This window comes from Emys orbicularis, chromosome 6 (assembly GCF_028017835.1).
Source record: "Emys orbicularis isolate rEmyOrb1 chromosome 6, rEmyOrb1.hap1, whole genome shotgun sequence".
Classification (NCBI taxonomy): domain Eukaryota; kingdom Metazoa; phylum Chordata; order Testudines; family Emydidae; genus Emys; species Emys orbicularis.
The window spans coordinates 27,073,871-27,090,996 of NC_088688.1; the positions used below are offsets into that span (position 1 = coordinate 27,073,871).

General features: G+C 50.6%; 1 protein-coding gene across 1 annotated transcript in view; it reads left to right on the forward strand.

The window, feature by feature from the left end:
• EGFLAM (EGF like, fibronectin type III and laminin G domains) overlaps positions 1-16,799 on the forward strand; it is a 129,838-nt gene extending 113,039 nt beyond the window's left edge. Inside the window, exons 20-24 of the mRNA XM_065406645.1 lie at positions 1,285-1,363; positions 3,070-3,213; positions 4,998-5,081; positions 16,168-16,271; positions 16,645-16,799. Of these exons, the coding sequence (XP_065262717.1) occupies positions 1,285-1,363; positions 3,070-3,213; positions 4,998-5,081; positions 16,168-16,271; positions 16,645-16,799 (566 nt within the window). The remainder of the gene's footprint in view (positions 1-1,284; positions 1,364-3,069; positions 3,214-4,997; positions 5,082-16,167; positions 16,272-16,644) is intronic.
• The last annotated feature ends 327 nt before the right edge of the window (positions 16,800-17,126 follow it).

A 17,126-nucleotide genomic window follows, 5' to 3' on the forward strand; every position in this document is an offset into this window, starting at 1 on the left:
AATAGCGTAGCTGAAGTCGAAGTATCTTGGATCGAATTACTTGGGGTCCACACAGCGCGGGATCGACGGCCGCGGCTCCCCCGTCGACTGTGCTACCACCGCTCGCTCTGGTGGAGTTCCGGAGTCGACGGTGAGTGCGTTCGGGGATCGATATATCGCATCTTAACGAGACGCGATATATCGAACCCGGATAAATCGATTGCTACCCGCCAATATGGCGGGTAGTGAAGACGTACCCCTAGTCTTGGAACCATTAGCCAGCTTCTCTGTTGCCTTCAATGAGGCTAGGCTAATTTACACCAGCTGAGTTTCTGGCTGGAGCACCCAGGGCTGGAGCACCCACGGAAAAAAAATAGTGGGTGCTCAGCACCCACTGGCAGCCCTGTGCATCAGCGACTCCCTCTCACCCCCCAGCGCCTCCTGCTCACCGGCAGCCCTGCCAATCAGTTCCTCCTCCACCCTCCTAGCACTTCCCACCCATCGCGGTCAGCTGTTCAGCGACTTGGGGAAGGGGTGGAGTGGGGGGCAGGGCCTGGGGCAGAGCAGAGAGTCGAGCACCCCGCGGGAACTGAGGAAGTTGGGCCTATGCAAGGAAGGACACTGCTCAGGAGCAACTGCCATGGCCCCGAGATGGGCAAAGTCAGACTGGAGGGTGGCCAGAAGTACAGGAAGAAACAGGGCCCTAGAGGAAGAGGTGGAAGAGGTTGGAAGGGGAAAAGTGGGAGCTCTAAACCTACCCCTCCTGCTGCTGTCCCCCCCAGGAGACTAGAGCCTGCTCAGGAACAGTGTTGGGCCAGAGACCACTTACAACACACGCTCTGTTGAGAACACTAAATCAGGAACCCAATTTAGTTTCTTCAATAAAAGGCAAGAGTTGAAAGGGAGGGGTGGTTTAGCCACAAATTTCTGCTGAGTGGGTATCTGGGCTCAGAGAGGGGTAGGAGGAGGAGTCTGTTAACACTGGGTAAAAGAAACAAAAATAGATGTTAGCACAGTTTTATTTCTTTCTGTCTCCATTTTTCAGCTAGGAACTACTTTCCACAGTGCGAGAATAAACTGAATATGAAAGGGGTGGCAGGAATGAGGGCGTGGACAAGATTTAGAGGCTTGTCTTGACTCTTTCCACACCCTCTGCTATTTTGCTCAGCAATGTATGTGGGCTGTCAGTTTGGCTTAGTGTGAGTGAGTAGTGGCTGTAAATGGAGTAAAGAAAGTGAAGCAGTCAGTTCACTGTATTTTCCTGCCAACTAGCTGACAGTCTTTGATTTTCCTTCATTTTTCCAGCCGTTACAGAAGCCATTGAAATCCCACAGTTCATTGGCCGTAGTTACCTCACATATGATAACCCGGATATCCTCAAAAGGTAATTCACCAACCCTGACCCTAAATAATTCTGCTTTTCTTTTACCATTAAACTATAAAAGAGGTTGTGTAAGTAGGTCCTATTGTACCATCAGTTTAGTCCTGCTAAGCTGTGGTTGCCACTTGGAATATGTTTCTTAATTTTAGAAAAACAAACTTTTTATCATACTTCTATCCCCCCATCACTAGCATCTGAGCACCACTCAGTCTTTAATGTGTTTATTCTCTTAACACCTCCATGAGGTAGCATAGTGCTGTTGTCCCTGTTTTACAGATGAAGACCTGAGAGACAGAGCATTAGGTTTACAAAAGGACTTAAGTGCCTAACTGCCCCTTTAGGCACCTAAATCCCAGAATCAGGTCCAACTGGGATTCACAAAATCCCCACTAAGCTGTCCCTGAACCATGTAGTGCCTAAATTTGCTCAGTGTCTTAAGTTTTTGCAGTAAAAGTTCCATAGGTACCTATATTTCTGCTTCTGAATATGCACCCTGCCACCCCATGCCAGGTGTCCAAGCCCCAGAGCAGTACACTAAGTGGGAGAAGATAGCTAATACTCTGCCTAACTCGCTTGCAGGGTATGTCTGGGTAAGCGTGCTCAGAGCTTGCCTACCGGATCAGACCTGTATAGGCCAAACAAATTTGGAATCTCTATGATATGCCATCAGCAAGGAAAGTCACCATATGATCTATTGCTGTTACCCTTCCCTCCCTCCCCGCCTCTGTGTTTGTAATCATTCCTCATCAAGTCACTCCTGAACATGGGGCCGGAACCTGTCAATACGTGGTACTGGTATCCAGGAGGAGCATCCACTTGTGCTCCAGGCCATAGTGGTCACTGACAGCTTCAATCACTCTCACCTAGGCCAGTCCTGGGAGATGGGGTTGAAGCTGTCAGCGACCAGCATGGCCTGAATTGGGGAGCGGGGGTATCTCCTCCTGGAGCTCTGGCCAGGGGTGTGATTTCAGGGGGTCAAGGAGAATTTGGACCCCTGGAAACTCTTGATTTTTTTTGAAGGTTAAAATGTAAAGATCAGTCTATTTCAGGAGCATTTGTTGTGATTATTTCCTATGCAACTCAGTTGAGCTCCCCCACACACCTCCATATGCTCCCAATCACCTGGCAATGCCCCCCACATACACACCCCTCCAATCACCTATCAGTACCCCATCTTTAAGTGACCTGGCAACACACCTACCCAGCAGGTCCCCATCCCCTCAACAGCACTCTGTTCGGTGTTGCAGTGAATCCCTACCCCCAGTCCCGTATCCCTGGAGCTGTGGCGGGGCCTGATCCCTTGACCCCATCTGACATCCCAGGCACAAAGGGGCAGGCAGGTGGAGATACTCTCCAAAGAGCAACCGCTTCATGGCCCCTACCTGCAGTGAAAGGGCCACGTGGCAGGGATTACGTGGGGGGTTTCCATGCCCCACCCCACAGCTCACCTGGATCAGCGCTTCCAGACAATGGCAGCCTGATGCATGGGGGGGGGGGGGGGGTCAGCATGCACTGAGAAGGGGAAGTTTAACTATGATCAGAGTAAAATATGTATTATGGTATCAAATTATACCTTGCTGAGAGTTAGAGTACCCAACCTATAGGTCCCTAAACAGCCTTGTGTTGGGGGTACATTGGTAAAGTTCAAAAGGGAAAAAAACCCATCTAATAACTTTCCTGTGTGATTATTTTTTCTCCCAATCAAACAGAGTATCAGGATCACGATCAAACGTGTTCATGAGGTTTAAGACTACCCTGAAGGATGGTCTGCTGATGTGGAGGGGAGACAGTCCCATGCGCCCTAATAGTGATTTCATTTCTTTAGGTCTCCAAGAAGGAGCGTTAGTATTCAGGTAATCGCTATTATTTACACAGGGGGCACAAATCACCTTGCTATACAGTAATGTTATTACCCTTCAACATGGAGCAAGGACCCCTGAGATTATAACTTCATGGACTTGTGCACTGATAGAGTCCAAGTTTGTTTGGTCCCTTGGGTAGGTGCCTGGGTGTTTGAAATGCACCCTGCTAGTTGGGTTTACATTTTCCCCCTTTTGTCAAACACCAGATTGTTTTCAAATTCAAATATTCTTACTGCCAAAATACAAAAACTAAAACCCAGGTGCATCAGACAACACACATAACGTTGTGTGCTCTCACGGGAATTTTTTTTTAATTTTAAGTGCTCAGATAGCTTTTGTGTGGCTTATCTCAGAGTGCTCTGGTGGGATATTGATTGGTGGAAGTCATGTCTTTCTGTGTTAGAATTTATTTTCTGATTAAGTAAAGCAAACAATGAACTAGAGCAGGTCATCTTTAAGCATTATTATAGCTGTACATGCTGTTCACAAAATGGAAAAGCTTTTAAAAAAAATTAATTGATGCTAGTCTAATGCCAAGCTACATTATCAACGTTTTGGCTTTGGCTGAATCTCATAGATACAAATACTAAGTTTCCCATTCCAAAGCTTATCTTGTAATGATTGCTATAAAGGCATTTTCATGTGGTTTCCTGTGGTTAACCTTGCAAAAATCTTAGCTGTGTCAGTGTATGCAAAACAGGGTTCACGGGTTTCATTAGGACAGCCAGTGCTTCCAAATAATTACATGTTCTTTGGAGCAAGGACTGAACCCAGCTCTCCCACATCCCAAATGAGTGTCCTAACCTCTGAATCAGTCTTTCTCTTTCTTTGGCCTGATTAATAGTTCACTATTTATACAGAGCAAAACAGCTTCAACAGGAGCTAATGAAAGCAACCCACCTCAGACTGTGCAGTAGTCTGTTGTATGCTCTGCTGGTCCCAGGATATTAGAGACAAGGTGGGTGAGGCAATATCTTTTACTGGACCAGCTTCTGTTGGTGAGAAAGTTTGTCTCTCTCACCAACAGAAGTTGGTCCAATAAAATAATCCTCACACACCTTGTCTCTCCAATAGCCTTCTGGCTAGCGCACTCACGTGGGATGTGGAAGACCTGGGTCCGTGCCCAGGGCAGTCATGTGGTATTACAATACCAGCAGAAAAACTCCTCCTGTCAGCATATGCTGCGCCTACAGGGCTCTGTCATTGTAGCTGTATTGGCAGAGCCTGTATACTGTAGACAGAGACACTGAAATGGAGGCGCTCCTGGTTCTTGGTCCTGTGCTCAGATCACTGGACCATGCCCCTTGCTAACATCATACGGCTCATGTTCCCCCTAATACAAATGATCCCTTTGTGAATTTCAGGTAATTTGTTTTATTCACTCCTATAACGTGGCCCTATTAAGCCAAAAGATTTGTAAGTTACTGATCTTTTTAGCCTTCTGTTTCTATGAAAAACTGCCATACAGGAGCCCCCAATGTTATTGCTGATCTCACTTGCTGGCCTTGGAGTGCTGTGGAAACAGCACCCTCTGGCCTTTGGAGAGTAAAGAAGTGTCATATTTCACTCTGCAGCCCCTTCCATCCAATAAAGGTGCAGCACTGATAGCCTTCAAAGGGAGTCCCAGCCCTTCCCCAAGGATGCTGTCTGCAAGGTGGAGCTTAGGTGGTCAAATCAAAGCTGGGGCCAAGGGATGAGGCTCCCTGGACAGTGTGTTAGGGACTCAGGGTCCCATAAGGGAGGTAAACAACGTCTATTTGTTTTTAACATTTTAGCTACAATCTGGGCAGTGGCATTGCTTCCATAATGGTGAATGGCTCTTTCAATGATGGCAGGTGGCACAGAGTAAAGGCAGTTCGGTAAGTCCAGCTTCATGTTATCAACAAAGTCTCACTTATCTAGGAACCATTTTGGAGATTGCACCAGAGAAGTGCCCTGATAAGAAACTTAAAACAGAAGAAAACTGTAAGGGCCAGATCCTGAGGTGGTGCAAAGCTTTGCAGCTCCATTGACACTTAGACAAGGTAGATGTCTTCAAGTCGGAAGGCCTGGTGAAATATATGCTAGAGTACTTAAGGAACTGGCTGAAGAGGTCTCTGAGCCATTAGCAATTATCTTGAAGAACTCATGGAGGATGGGAGAGATTCCAAAGGACTGGAAAAGGCATGGGCGGCAGGTATAATAGGCCTGGGGAAGCAGAGCCTCGCCTGGTGCTTGCTGCTTTATTATGCCCCATGCAGGTTCCGGGGCAGCTGAGGAGGCGGTATGTGCTATTCAGCTTCCCGGGTTCATCAATAATTTCCTTGGACTCCAGATGCTGCCTCCTCAGCTGCAAAAGCTCAGGTTCTTCTTCAGGAAGAGACACTGTCATGCTGCAGCTTTTCCTGGGCAGTCTGGGAAGGGGCGGAGAAGGGAGGGGCGGTGCGGTGTGGCTACGGCTGGCCCAGGATTCCTCCAGGCAAGTGGGGGGGGGATGGACTTGGGGCTCCTCCAGAGAGATGGGGGGCTTGGGGCTCCTCCGGGCAGGTGCGGGGTGGGACAGGGCTTCAGCCAGCCTGGGGGTCTTGGGGCTCTGGCTGCAAGGGGGTGGGGGGGGACTCAGGGCTACGGCGGGGGGGGCACAGGTGGAAGGGGCAGAGCCAGGCGCTAGCCTCCCCAAAGGGGGGTTCCACTTGCGACCCATGGGAAAAGGATAAATACAATGCCTGTCTATAAAAAAGGAAAACAGACAACCCAGGGAATAATAGGCCTGTCTGCTTAACTTCCGTACCTGGAAAGATAATGGAGTAAATGATCAAGCAATTTATAAGCATCTAGAAGAAAATGAGGTGATAAGCAACTGTCAATATGGATCTGTCAAGAACAAATCATGTCAAATCACCCTAATAACCTTCTTTGATGGTGTAACAAGCCTTGTGGATAGGGGGAAGCAGTAGATGTGATATATCTTGACTTTAGTAAGGCTTTTGATACTGTGTTACATGACCTGCTCATAAATAAACTTGAGAAATGTAGCTTAGATGAACCTATTATAAGGTGAGTGCACACAACTGGCTGGAAAACCATTCCCAGAGAGTAGTTATCAGTGGTTCACAATCAAGCTGAAAGCGTATATTGAGTGATCAAGGATCCGTCCTGGGTCTGGTTCTGTTCAATATGCGTATAAATGGTTTGGATAATGGCATAGAGAGTACACTTATAAAGTCTGTGGATGGTACCAAGCTGGGGGAAGTTGCTGGCTCTTTGGAGGACAGGATTAGAATTCAAAATGATCATGACAAGCTGGAGAAATGGTCTGAAATCAATAAAATGAAATTCAGTAAGGACACATGCAAAGTACTACACTTGGGAAGGAATAATCAATTACACAAGTACAAAATGGGAAATGACTGCAGAGGAAGGAATACTGGAGAAAAAGATTTGAGGGTAATAGTGGATCACAAACTAAATATAAGTCGACAATGTAATTGTGTTGCAAATAAAAGTGAAAATTATTCTGGGATGTATTAGCAGGAGTGTTGTAAACAAGACATGGGAAGTAACTCTTCCACTCTATTCAGCATTGGTAAGTTCTCAACTGGCGTATTGTGTCCAGTTCTGGGCGCCACATTTCAGGAAAGATGTGGACAAATTGGAGCAAGTCCAGAGGAGAGCAACAAAAATTATTAAAGGTCTAGAAAAGGTGACCTATGAGGAAAGATTGGAAAAAAATGGGTTTGTTTAGTCTGGAGAAGAGAAGACTGAGGGGGCAGATGATAAGTCCGCAGGTACTTTAAAGGTCATTATAAAGAAGAAGGTGATAAATTGTTCTTCTTAACCACTGAGGACAGGACAAGAAGTAATGGGCTTAAATTGCAGCAAAGGCAATTTAGGTTAGACATTAGTAAAAACTTCCTAACTGTAAGCGTAGTTAAGCAATGGAACAAATTACCTAGGGAAATGGTGGAATTGCCATCATTGAGGCGTTTAGGAAAACCTAAAAACAAACAGGTTACATAAACACCTGTCAGGGATGGTCTAGATCAGGGGTCGGCAACCTACTGCACGCGTGCCAAACACGGCACGCGAGCCGATTTTGAGTGGCACGCTGCCTGCCCGGTGAGAGGAGGAGGAGGAGGAGGGCGGAGGGGCCGGAAAGCGCCACGCTGGGGGAAGAAGCGGGGGAGGAGGGAAGCTTGGCTGCCGCAGGACCAAGCTTCTGCCTCCTGCCTCCGCAGGGGAGAGTGGGGGGGGGGGGTCCCGGCCCCCAGCCCCACTCAGCCCCCCCGCCCACCGCTCTCCCCTGCGGGGGCAGGAGGTAGAAGCTTGGTCCTGCGGCAGCCAAGCTTCCCCCCTCCCCCGTATCTTCCCACAGCTTGATGCGTTCCGGCCCCTCCTCCTCCCCCCCCCCCCTGCCGCCGATGGCCCTTGCGAGGGGGAGGGGGAGCGGAGCAGAGCCGAGCGGCAGCGTGCTCCCTGCTCCATAGAACAGGCAGAGAGAGGTAGGGACGGGCCTTGGAGAAGGGGGTGGAACAGGGCATATCCCTTCCAGCCCCCTGCCTTGAGCCGCTCAGGGCAGGGGGCTGGGAGCACCCCCACGAGCCGAGCACCCCAGCCTTCTGCCCTGCACCCCCCCACCCCAACACATACCCATCCCTCTGCCCTGAACCCCCTCCACTCCCTAGCCCTCTGCCCTGACCTCGAGTCGCCCCCAACACCCAGCCTTCTGCCCTGCACCTCCACACACCCCCAGCCCTCTGCCCTGACCTCGAGTCACCCCCAACACCCAGCCTTCTGCCCTGCACCCCCACACACACCCCAGCCCTCTGCCCTGACCTCGAGTCGCCCCCAACACCCAGCCTTCTGCCCTGCACCTCCACACACACCCCAGCCCTCTGCCCTGACCTCGAGTCACCCCCAACACCCAGCCTTCTGCCCTGCACCCCTCCACACACCCCAGCCCTCTGCCCTGATCCCTGAATCCCCCCACACCTCCAGCCTTCTGCCCTGAACCCCCCACATCCCCACTGCCCTCTGCCCTGACCTCTGAACCCCCCCCCCAAATACACACCCAGCCTTCTGCCCTGCACCCTCTGCCCTGACCCCTGAACAGCCCCCCCAGGTCTGGGGTCCCGGCTGCCGGCCCCTTGCCAGCCGGCGTCCCGGCCACAGGCCCTGCTCAGCCCACTGCAGGCCTAGGTGAACAGAACCCCAGGCTGGAAGCGGGCTGAGCAGGCTGGCGGCGTAAGATCAGCATTTTAATTTAATTGTAAATGAAGCTTCTTAAACATTTTGAAAACCTTGTTTACTTTACATACAACAATAGTTTAGTTATATAATATAGACATAGAGAGAGACACCTTCTAAAAAACGTTAACATGTATTACCGGCACACGAAACCTTAAATTAAAGTGAATAAATGAAGACTCGGCACACCACTTGTGAAAGGTTGCCTACCCCTGGTCTAGATAATATTTAGTCTTGCCTCAGTGCAGGCGACTGGACTAGATGATCCGTTGGATCCCTTCCAGTTCAACATTTCTATAATTCTATGGCACGGAGCTCTGGCCCTAAACACTTAGCAACTTTGAACTCATGTGGCAGAAGAATTACAAACAAACATTGTCATACTCGAGATGATCTAGGCAAAGAGCAGCCTCGAAGTCAGGCATAGCTCAAACCAGTCTGCCATAGTAGTGCATGGTTCGTTATAGAGGCGTGTACTTAAATCCACACCACTCACTCGAAAGCTGTTTCATTTGATTCCATGTGTGTCTTATCTCAGATTGCCGTTTGAGTTGAGCGTGATATTTTGAACTTTCCAGATAAATAAAATTCTAATTGTGGGTTAGAACCTGTGTTGTAGCATTTCATCCATATCACTATTTTTCCAAAGTATTTAGAGCAGCAGAAACAGTATGGCTTAGGCATTTTGGGAAGTACACTTAATGGGAGTTAAGTGCCCCCATCAGCAAGAGAACAAACCCTTTTCTTTGGCAGCTTGGTTAGCTATCTTGAAACCAGAGGCTGAAAATAGCACATTTAATATGCTACTGATTTCAGTGAAAGCAGGAGTAGGGTTGCCAGGTGTCCGGGACACCTGGTCAAAAACGGACCCTGGAAGCTCCGGTCAGCACTGCTGCTTAAAGTCCATTCAGCGGCACAGCGGGGCTGAGGTAGGCTCCCTGCCTGCCCTGGCTCCGCGCTGCTCCCGGAAGCAGCCGGCATCTCTCTGTGGCCTCTAGGTGCAGGGGTGGCCAGAGAGGCTCAGCGCACTGCCCCTGCCCTGAGAGCCGGCTCCGCAGCTCCCATTGGCCGGGAACAGCGGCCAAAGGAAGCTGCAGGGGCAGCGTCTGTGAGCGCAGGCAGTGTGCAGAGCCCCCGGCACATCCACCTAGGAGCTGAGCATGCTGGCCCCTTCCAGGAGCCGCCTGAGGTAAGCGCCGCCTGGCCAGAGCCCGAACCCCCTCCTGTACCCCAACCCCCTGCCCGAGGTTGGAACCCCTTCCCGCACCCTAACTCGCTCCCAGAGCCCATACCCCTCACCCAGCCCTGAGCCCCCTCCCACACCCAAACTCCCTCCTGGAGCCCGTACCCCAATCCCCTGTCCTAGCCCTGAGCCTTCTCCCGGAGCCCAAACCCCATGCCCCCTCCCATAACCCCCAGCCCCTTCCTGCACCGCAAACCCCTCATCCCCAGCCCCACCCCAGAGCCCGCATCCCCAGCCGGAGCCCTCACTCCCTCGCACACCCCAACCCCCTGCCCCAACCTGCTGAAAGTGAGTGAGGGTGGGGGAGAACGAGCGACAGAGGGAAGGGGGATGGAGTGAACGGGGGCGTGGCAGGAGCAGGGCCTCGTGGCAGGAGCAGGGCCTCGTGGCAGGGGGCGAGGCAAAGGTGTTCGATTTTGTGCGATTAGAGAGTTGGCATCCTTAAGCAGCAGCAGCAGCCCATGAAATGGCATTTACAGCAACATAATTATTATTATTAAACATTTATACTACGGAAGTGCCCAACAGCCCAGCTAGGAAGAAGATTCCTTTAAGTTCGCTGCTGTACAAACCCCTAGTACTAGGCAGTCTCTAAAGGTCTTACAATCAGGATGGAAAGGTGCTTTTTCTGTATTTATGTTTTAACTTTAGCCTATTTTTTTCATGTATTTTCTCCCACCCCCTCCCCCTTTTAAAAACAAAAATTCTGCTAATTTCCTTCTTTTGGGTTTTAAACAATTGGAATGGTTAAAAACCCATCTTAAAACTTTGCCCCTGTCCATTTTCTGAAGAATGTTACCCTCTGCCCTCTTACTTTTAGTCATTGTATAATGTCAAGTGATAAGGTTTTGTTAGCTCCCCAGCCCCCTCAGCAAGGGGGCTGTACCCTAAGAGAAGAGACACCCCGCGTGGACCCCTCTGGGGTCCATGCCAGAGTCCTGCACTGTTGACTTCCCAGCAGCAGAAGGGAAGGGGACAGGGAGACAACGTGCCCCCCACCCCACCCCCCCAGTCACCCTGGCAACCTTTCTCACTCAACCAATGGGAGGAAGAAAGACAGCAGCAATCTCCAGTAGAGGGCAGAAAACAACCAGACAGACTGCAAGCAGTTTCTGACCCAGTGCAGAGCCCCAGATGCCTGGGAAAGCAGGATGGAGGCTATGAATAGCCTGGCTTTCCCACGTGCCACAGACCAGCTGCTGGGGAGCGGAGGGGAGAGAAGATCTCCCTGCAGCCTGCCAGCACAGCATTGCCCGGCCCAGCAAATGCCCAGTCTGTAACCCCAGCCTGCAAAAAAAGCCTCAGCGAAAGACAATCCACTCCCTCCTGCGCCCAGCCTGTCAACAACAGGAGGCGACAGCTCATCTCTCCTGCCACCACCTGCAGCCTATTTGCACTGCAGCCAGCCCACACCAGATCTGAGATTTTAGATCCAGAGACTGGACCTGCTTACATCTGAACCCATGGGTTCCAACCTTTAAAAACTGTCAGCACCATTCTAGAAGGGAATAGGCAGTAAGTCCCTCTCCAGCAATCCCCAGGGAGGAGCCTGCATCAGGTCCTGACTGCTCAGCCAGAAAAGGAGCCTGAATGAGTGCCCTGTATTATAGTTAGATACGTAGTTAGGGTTCAGTCTTTCCCCATTAAGACATGTTGCATCTGCACAATGACTTTCAGCTACATGGATCAAGACCCTGCATTGCCAACTCCCAGTATAATAAAGTGTGTTTCTACCAGCACCTCCTTACCAGCCTACAGCGTGTGTCCATGTGCACCACCTGGGAACCTGAGTCATGGGGGACAGGTGGAACGGGGGGGGGTGTCTGTGACTCCATGCTGGCTCCCCACAGCTGCCTGCGCAGCTCTCCCTGACCCGGGAGGGAGCCTGGGGGGCAGGGACAGGGGCCAGGGGCTGCTCAGGGCCCCCGCACCGGGCCAGGTAGAGGGTCTGCCATTGCTCCCCACAGCTGCCTGCCTGTCTCTTATCATGGCCGGGCTGCAGCTCTGAGGCCCTCCTTCCCCCAGCCAGAGCCGGGTTGGGAAGAGCTGCACAGGCAACTGTGGGGAGCCTAGGGTTGCCAACCTTCCCGGTTTTGCCGGGAGTCTCCTGGAATCAGGCCCTGTCTCCCAGAGGCTACTGCAGCCAAACCAGGAGATTTTGGGCATTAACAGTGTGGCAGCACAGTGGGGCTAAGGCAGGCTTCCCGCCTGCACTCATTCCACACCGCTCCCAGAAGCGGCCAGCACTGTACCTGTGGCCCCAAGGGGAGGCCGGGGGTCTTCAGACGCTGCCCCCACCCCGAGCGCGACTCCTCAGCTCCCATTGGGTGAGAACTGCAGCCAATGGGAGTTGTGGAGGCAGTGCCTGCAGGCAGGGGCAGCACGCGGAGCTTCCTAGCCCCCACCCCCCCCCGCCTAGGAGCCACTGCCAGAGGGATGTGCCAGTCGCTTTCGGGACCCGCCCTAGGTAAGCGCCATCCCCCTCACCCCAACCTCCAGCCCAGAGCCCGCACACAAACTCCCTCCCAGAGCCCACACCCCACACTCCCTCCTGCACCCCAACCCCCTGCCCCAGGCTTAGCCCAGATCCCCCTCCTGCACCCAAACTCCCTCCTAGAGCCCACGCCACCTCCAGAATCCCCTCTTGCACCCCACCCCCTTGCCCCAGCCCGGTGAAGGTGAGGGAGAGCGAGGGAGGCAGGAGGACTGGAGTGAGCAGGGGACGGGGGTCTCAAGGAGTGGGCAGGGCCAGCTCCAGGCACCAGCTTGGCAAGGTGGCCACTCTGGAGAGGGGCGGCAGGTCCAGCTATTCGGCGGCAATTCAGCGGACGGTCCCTCACTCCCGCTCGGAGCGAAGGACCTCCCACCGAATTGCCGCCGCAGATCACGATCGCGGCGTTTTTTTTTTTTTTTTTTTTTTTTTTTTGTTCTGCTTGGGGCAGCCAAAACCCTGGAGCCAGCCCTGGGAGTAGGGTAAGGGTGTTTGGGTTTGGGCCATTAGACAATTGGCAACTCTAGGGGAGTTTGGGTCTCTCCACCTGTCCTGGGTGTGGGGACCTGGGACACAGGCAGGGGGCTGCCTTTGTTTCAGGGCCGGCTCCAGGGTTTTGGCCGCCCCAAGCAGAAAAAAAAAAAAAAAAAAAGCCGCGATCGCGATCTGCGGCGGCAATTCGGCGGGAGGTCCTTCGCTCCGAGGCGGAGTGAGGGACCGTCCGCCGAATTGCCGCCGAATACCTAGACGTGCCGCCCCTCTCTGGAGTGGCCGCCCCAAGCACCTGCTTGACAAGCTGGTGCCTGGAGCCGGCCCTGCTTTGTTTCCACCTCGGGTGGGGGCCCCCGCCTCCCCCACTTTTGGGAGGGCTCCGGCACCCTTGCCCTGGACTGAGGCAGGGATTCCGGTGGCTAGAGCTGGTGCTCGTGCCGCCCGCCCACCCAGGACTAGGAGCTGTGCTGCCCGCCCACCCAGCTCTCCAGGGTGGGGGTGGGGTGTGCTCAGCTACCTACCCGCCCCCCCGGATGCTCCAGAGCTGAGGGGAGGGGAAGGAGAGGATGCTCTGGGCTCTGGCAGGGGGCAGGCCGGACAGGGGCTACCAAAGCCTGCCGGTCATCCTGTCCTGCCTGTAGTCAATCCTGTAATAAACTAAGTAAAGCTTTATTAACTAGGAAAAAGAGTTATTTACAGGTTAAAGCAAGCAAGTGTATATACATGGATGAATTTCAGTCTGGGATTCAAAAGGTGCTAGAGCTGTAGCAATCTGTCAGCACTGAATGGGCTTACCCCAGGTCAACTCTGGGGATCTCTGCTGTTTTGTTTCTTAACTCCAGGCCTTGTGAGAGTCCAAACAGAAAAGGGATGACAAATCTTTGTGTCAACTATTTTTATTTCCCTCTTTCAGCACTTCAAACCCATAGGACAACTGCCCCAGCCATGCATGGAGACAGCCTTAACAAAGCTTTTGTCCCATGATGGTCCACTAATTTTTGATACTCCTCCTGCATGGGGGCGGGGAGGGGGAGGTGGCACTCTTCCCATCTGAGTTCACAAAGTTCAGCGCAGGCATTGTTACAATTATAAAACAAACATATTTTACCTGTAGCATGGAATACAGATAAGTGAGATTAATGCATGCAGCAATTTACAAGCATTTCATAGGGTCTAAACACAATACATTTTTATAATACTCCTGGGGGAATTCTGGGTCAAATAATTAAAAAGTCTGCACACAATATTTTAAAATTCTGTATATTTTATTTGTAAAAATAACACCATATAATCAGGCCAGTTTTAATTATTTTGGTAATTTATTTCAAAATACTTATCAGCAACTATGTCTGTAACAATAGAGCTACAAAAAAATTCCCCCAGGAGCAGAGAATTAAGGAAACCTTTACAACAACCCAGTTCCTTTCCCCTTCCCCCTTATACTCCCACTCCCCCTCCCCCCAGAGCCCAGCCAGGGGGCCAGACACTCATACCGTCTAACCCCCCCCCCTCCCGCAGCACCCAGCCATGTGGCACCCCCCCACACACACACTGCCATGACACACACACACACACACACGCTACCACCCCCCTCCGATTCCAGCTGGAGGACACTCTCCCAGCCCAGACACCCACCTGCACCCTCTGCCCCTACACCCTCCCAGAGGCCAGCTGAAGGCACTCCCGGCCAAGTAATCCACACCCTCTACACCCCCCCTCCCCGCCTGCAGAGCCCTGCTGCAGGGCTCCCCCAGTCCCGCCATGCACCCCCACCGCCCCGAGTCAGAGGGGGAAAACAGGCTGATGCTGGGTCCTGGGCTTGTACAGAGTTTCCTGCACACAGCCTTCTTCCTTCAGGGCATGCTGGGAACCCTCCAGCTCTCTCCTCCCACCCCCCCGCCCAGCAGTGTTGTCTATTTGCCAGGTTCAGTGCCCCGTAATGACGGCCGGCAGCTTGGCAACCCATTTCTGTGGGCGGAACAGGAAATTCTGCACATAATGTTAATTTCTGCACACATTCTGCATTGTGCAAATGGCGCAGAATTCCCCAAAGAGAATTATAAGACAAATATCTGTTTTGAACAAAACTAACATAAAGATGAGCTGCTTGTCAGTTCTGCGTTAATGCCTATGGCCTTGGCCAGAGCTGGCACTTGGTTTATACATCACAGATATCGCTAATCAGTGTAATCATTTAATGCTTTTACTGACTGTATGTTTCTCTGTAATCAGATCCTTACATAATATTTATAGTTACTGTTTTCAATTTGTTTGCTTGCTTGAGTTTAAATTATTTGTGAATTCAAGTGTGGTAGCCACTGCCTTAATGTGGTTAGCCCCTTGTCTCACTGGAAGCCCCACCAAGTAGCTTTATTGAGCTGGAGGGGAACACCTACCAGCAGCACTGAAATGAGCTCAGGTGACAGAAACTTGGACACCATCCAAAGACTGTGAGGTATCCCACTCCTATGTGCACATCATATAGGTACTAAGCTGGTGCTGAAAGGAGGTTACAGTTATGTAGACCATAACCCTCAGAAACAGAGATATGTGTCCTATCTGTGAATGGGGCGAAAATGCAATACATGCACATTGACACCATTAACAAAAACAGGATGCAAACAGATTCACCAGGCTCAAGCTGTAGAGGGAGTAGATACATTCAATTATCTGGACTTGTACATATGCAACCAAAACAACTGTTCCAAAGTAACTGGAAGCCTAGGAATGGCTCGCTCAGCCATAGCTTCGCATCTCAAAATGTACAAAGGTTCGATGGATGAAAAGTAATTTTTTTCATAGTGACTTACAGATGTAACTCATGGGAAATTAATGCTGCTGACAAGAAGAAATTAAAGCTTCTGAAAGATGGTGGAGCTTCTTGCATACCTGCTGGACAGAAAAGAAGACGAATGCTGATATTATCAATATTATTGGAAAGGAGCAGACCCTGCTGTTGAAAATCAATTAGTGCAAACTTATGTCCTTTGGTGACATCAGGCTAGAGCTGGAAATAACCTTGAGAAAGAGATCATAGTAGAGGATGATCAGCAATGAGATGGGTAGAGTGTGTGCAGCAGCTCACAGGGAGCTCAGCTGCTGAGTGTGCAAAGCTAGCAGTGGCTCAAGAAGGCTTCCGAAAATTCTGCTGTGATGTCACCCATATTCCTTGTAACCCTCCGCATACTTGTTTTCAATGTTCTTCTTTCACCCCCCCCCCCCCCAACAACCCATAGAAACTCATTCCTTCTCTTCTGCCTCCTCTTAATACTTTACTCACCCAAATGACACTGTGGTGTTTCAATTGAATAGAACCTCATGGAGCCTTCCCCAAATCAAGTTCAGGCCTTCACAATAAAAGCACCGTGCTCAGTGAGGATGGGTCTGAGCTGTCCATGCTTGTGGAGGAGGAGCTGCTGCTGCTTGATTGTTTACAGTATGCAATGGAGGAATCAGTTGCTAGAGTAAACCCAAATTCTGGATTTCATTTCAGGGATGGGCAGTCTGGAAAGGTAACTGTGGATGATTACGGTGCTAGAACTGGTAAATCACCTGGCATGATGAGACAATTAAACATCAATGGAGATCTATATGTAGGTAAGTGACCACCATTGTAGACTATACTGGCCCTCAGAGAACCCTGCATACTAGTGGTTAAAGTAACTAGATGCTGAGCTCTAATTTCCTTTTAACAGTTGACTCACTATGAGCTGTGGTGGAAGGGATTAGCTTCCCAATTTACTCTATCAGGCTCATCACAATTGTATTTTTGAGTTCCTAAGAAATTATATTTAAAAAGAAGGAAGAACCTCATTGAAAACCAGCTGCTGTGTCAGAGCTGATGCTTCCTTTTATGTTAGAATAGGAATCTAGTACTGTAGCATGGTTTACATTTTTTAAAGTGGAAATAAGGAAGCACATATTCTTCTACAAGTTTCTCATTCACTTGCTCACACTCTGTCTCTCCTAGGTGGCATGAAGGAAATAGCACTGCACACAAACCGACAGTACATGAGGGGTCTGGTGGGGTGTATCTCGCACTTCACCCTGTCAACAGATTACCACATTTCACTGGTTGAAGATGCCACAGATGGGAAGAATATTAACACCTGTGGGACAAAGTGACAAGAGAAGACTCTCCACATGGAAGGACCATTGTGCGGATGTGTATGTGGCTGAGATCAATATTACCGGTACTGCACTCTAAGGCCAATGCTTTGAGTTGTTCATGGAGGAAAGAACCAAATTGAAGGGAAATCATACAAAGGGAGACCATTTCCCACTCTCCTCCTTTTGATGCTCTGTGACTAAACCAAACTGTGTATTTTGTGTAGGAAAGGTCACATTTAACCATTAAATGTTTAGTGAACACTGAAGATCATACATCAATGCAAATTACCAAGAATGGTGTGACGTAATGAGTGTTGTGATTCCATAGAGATTTTTTTACAT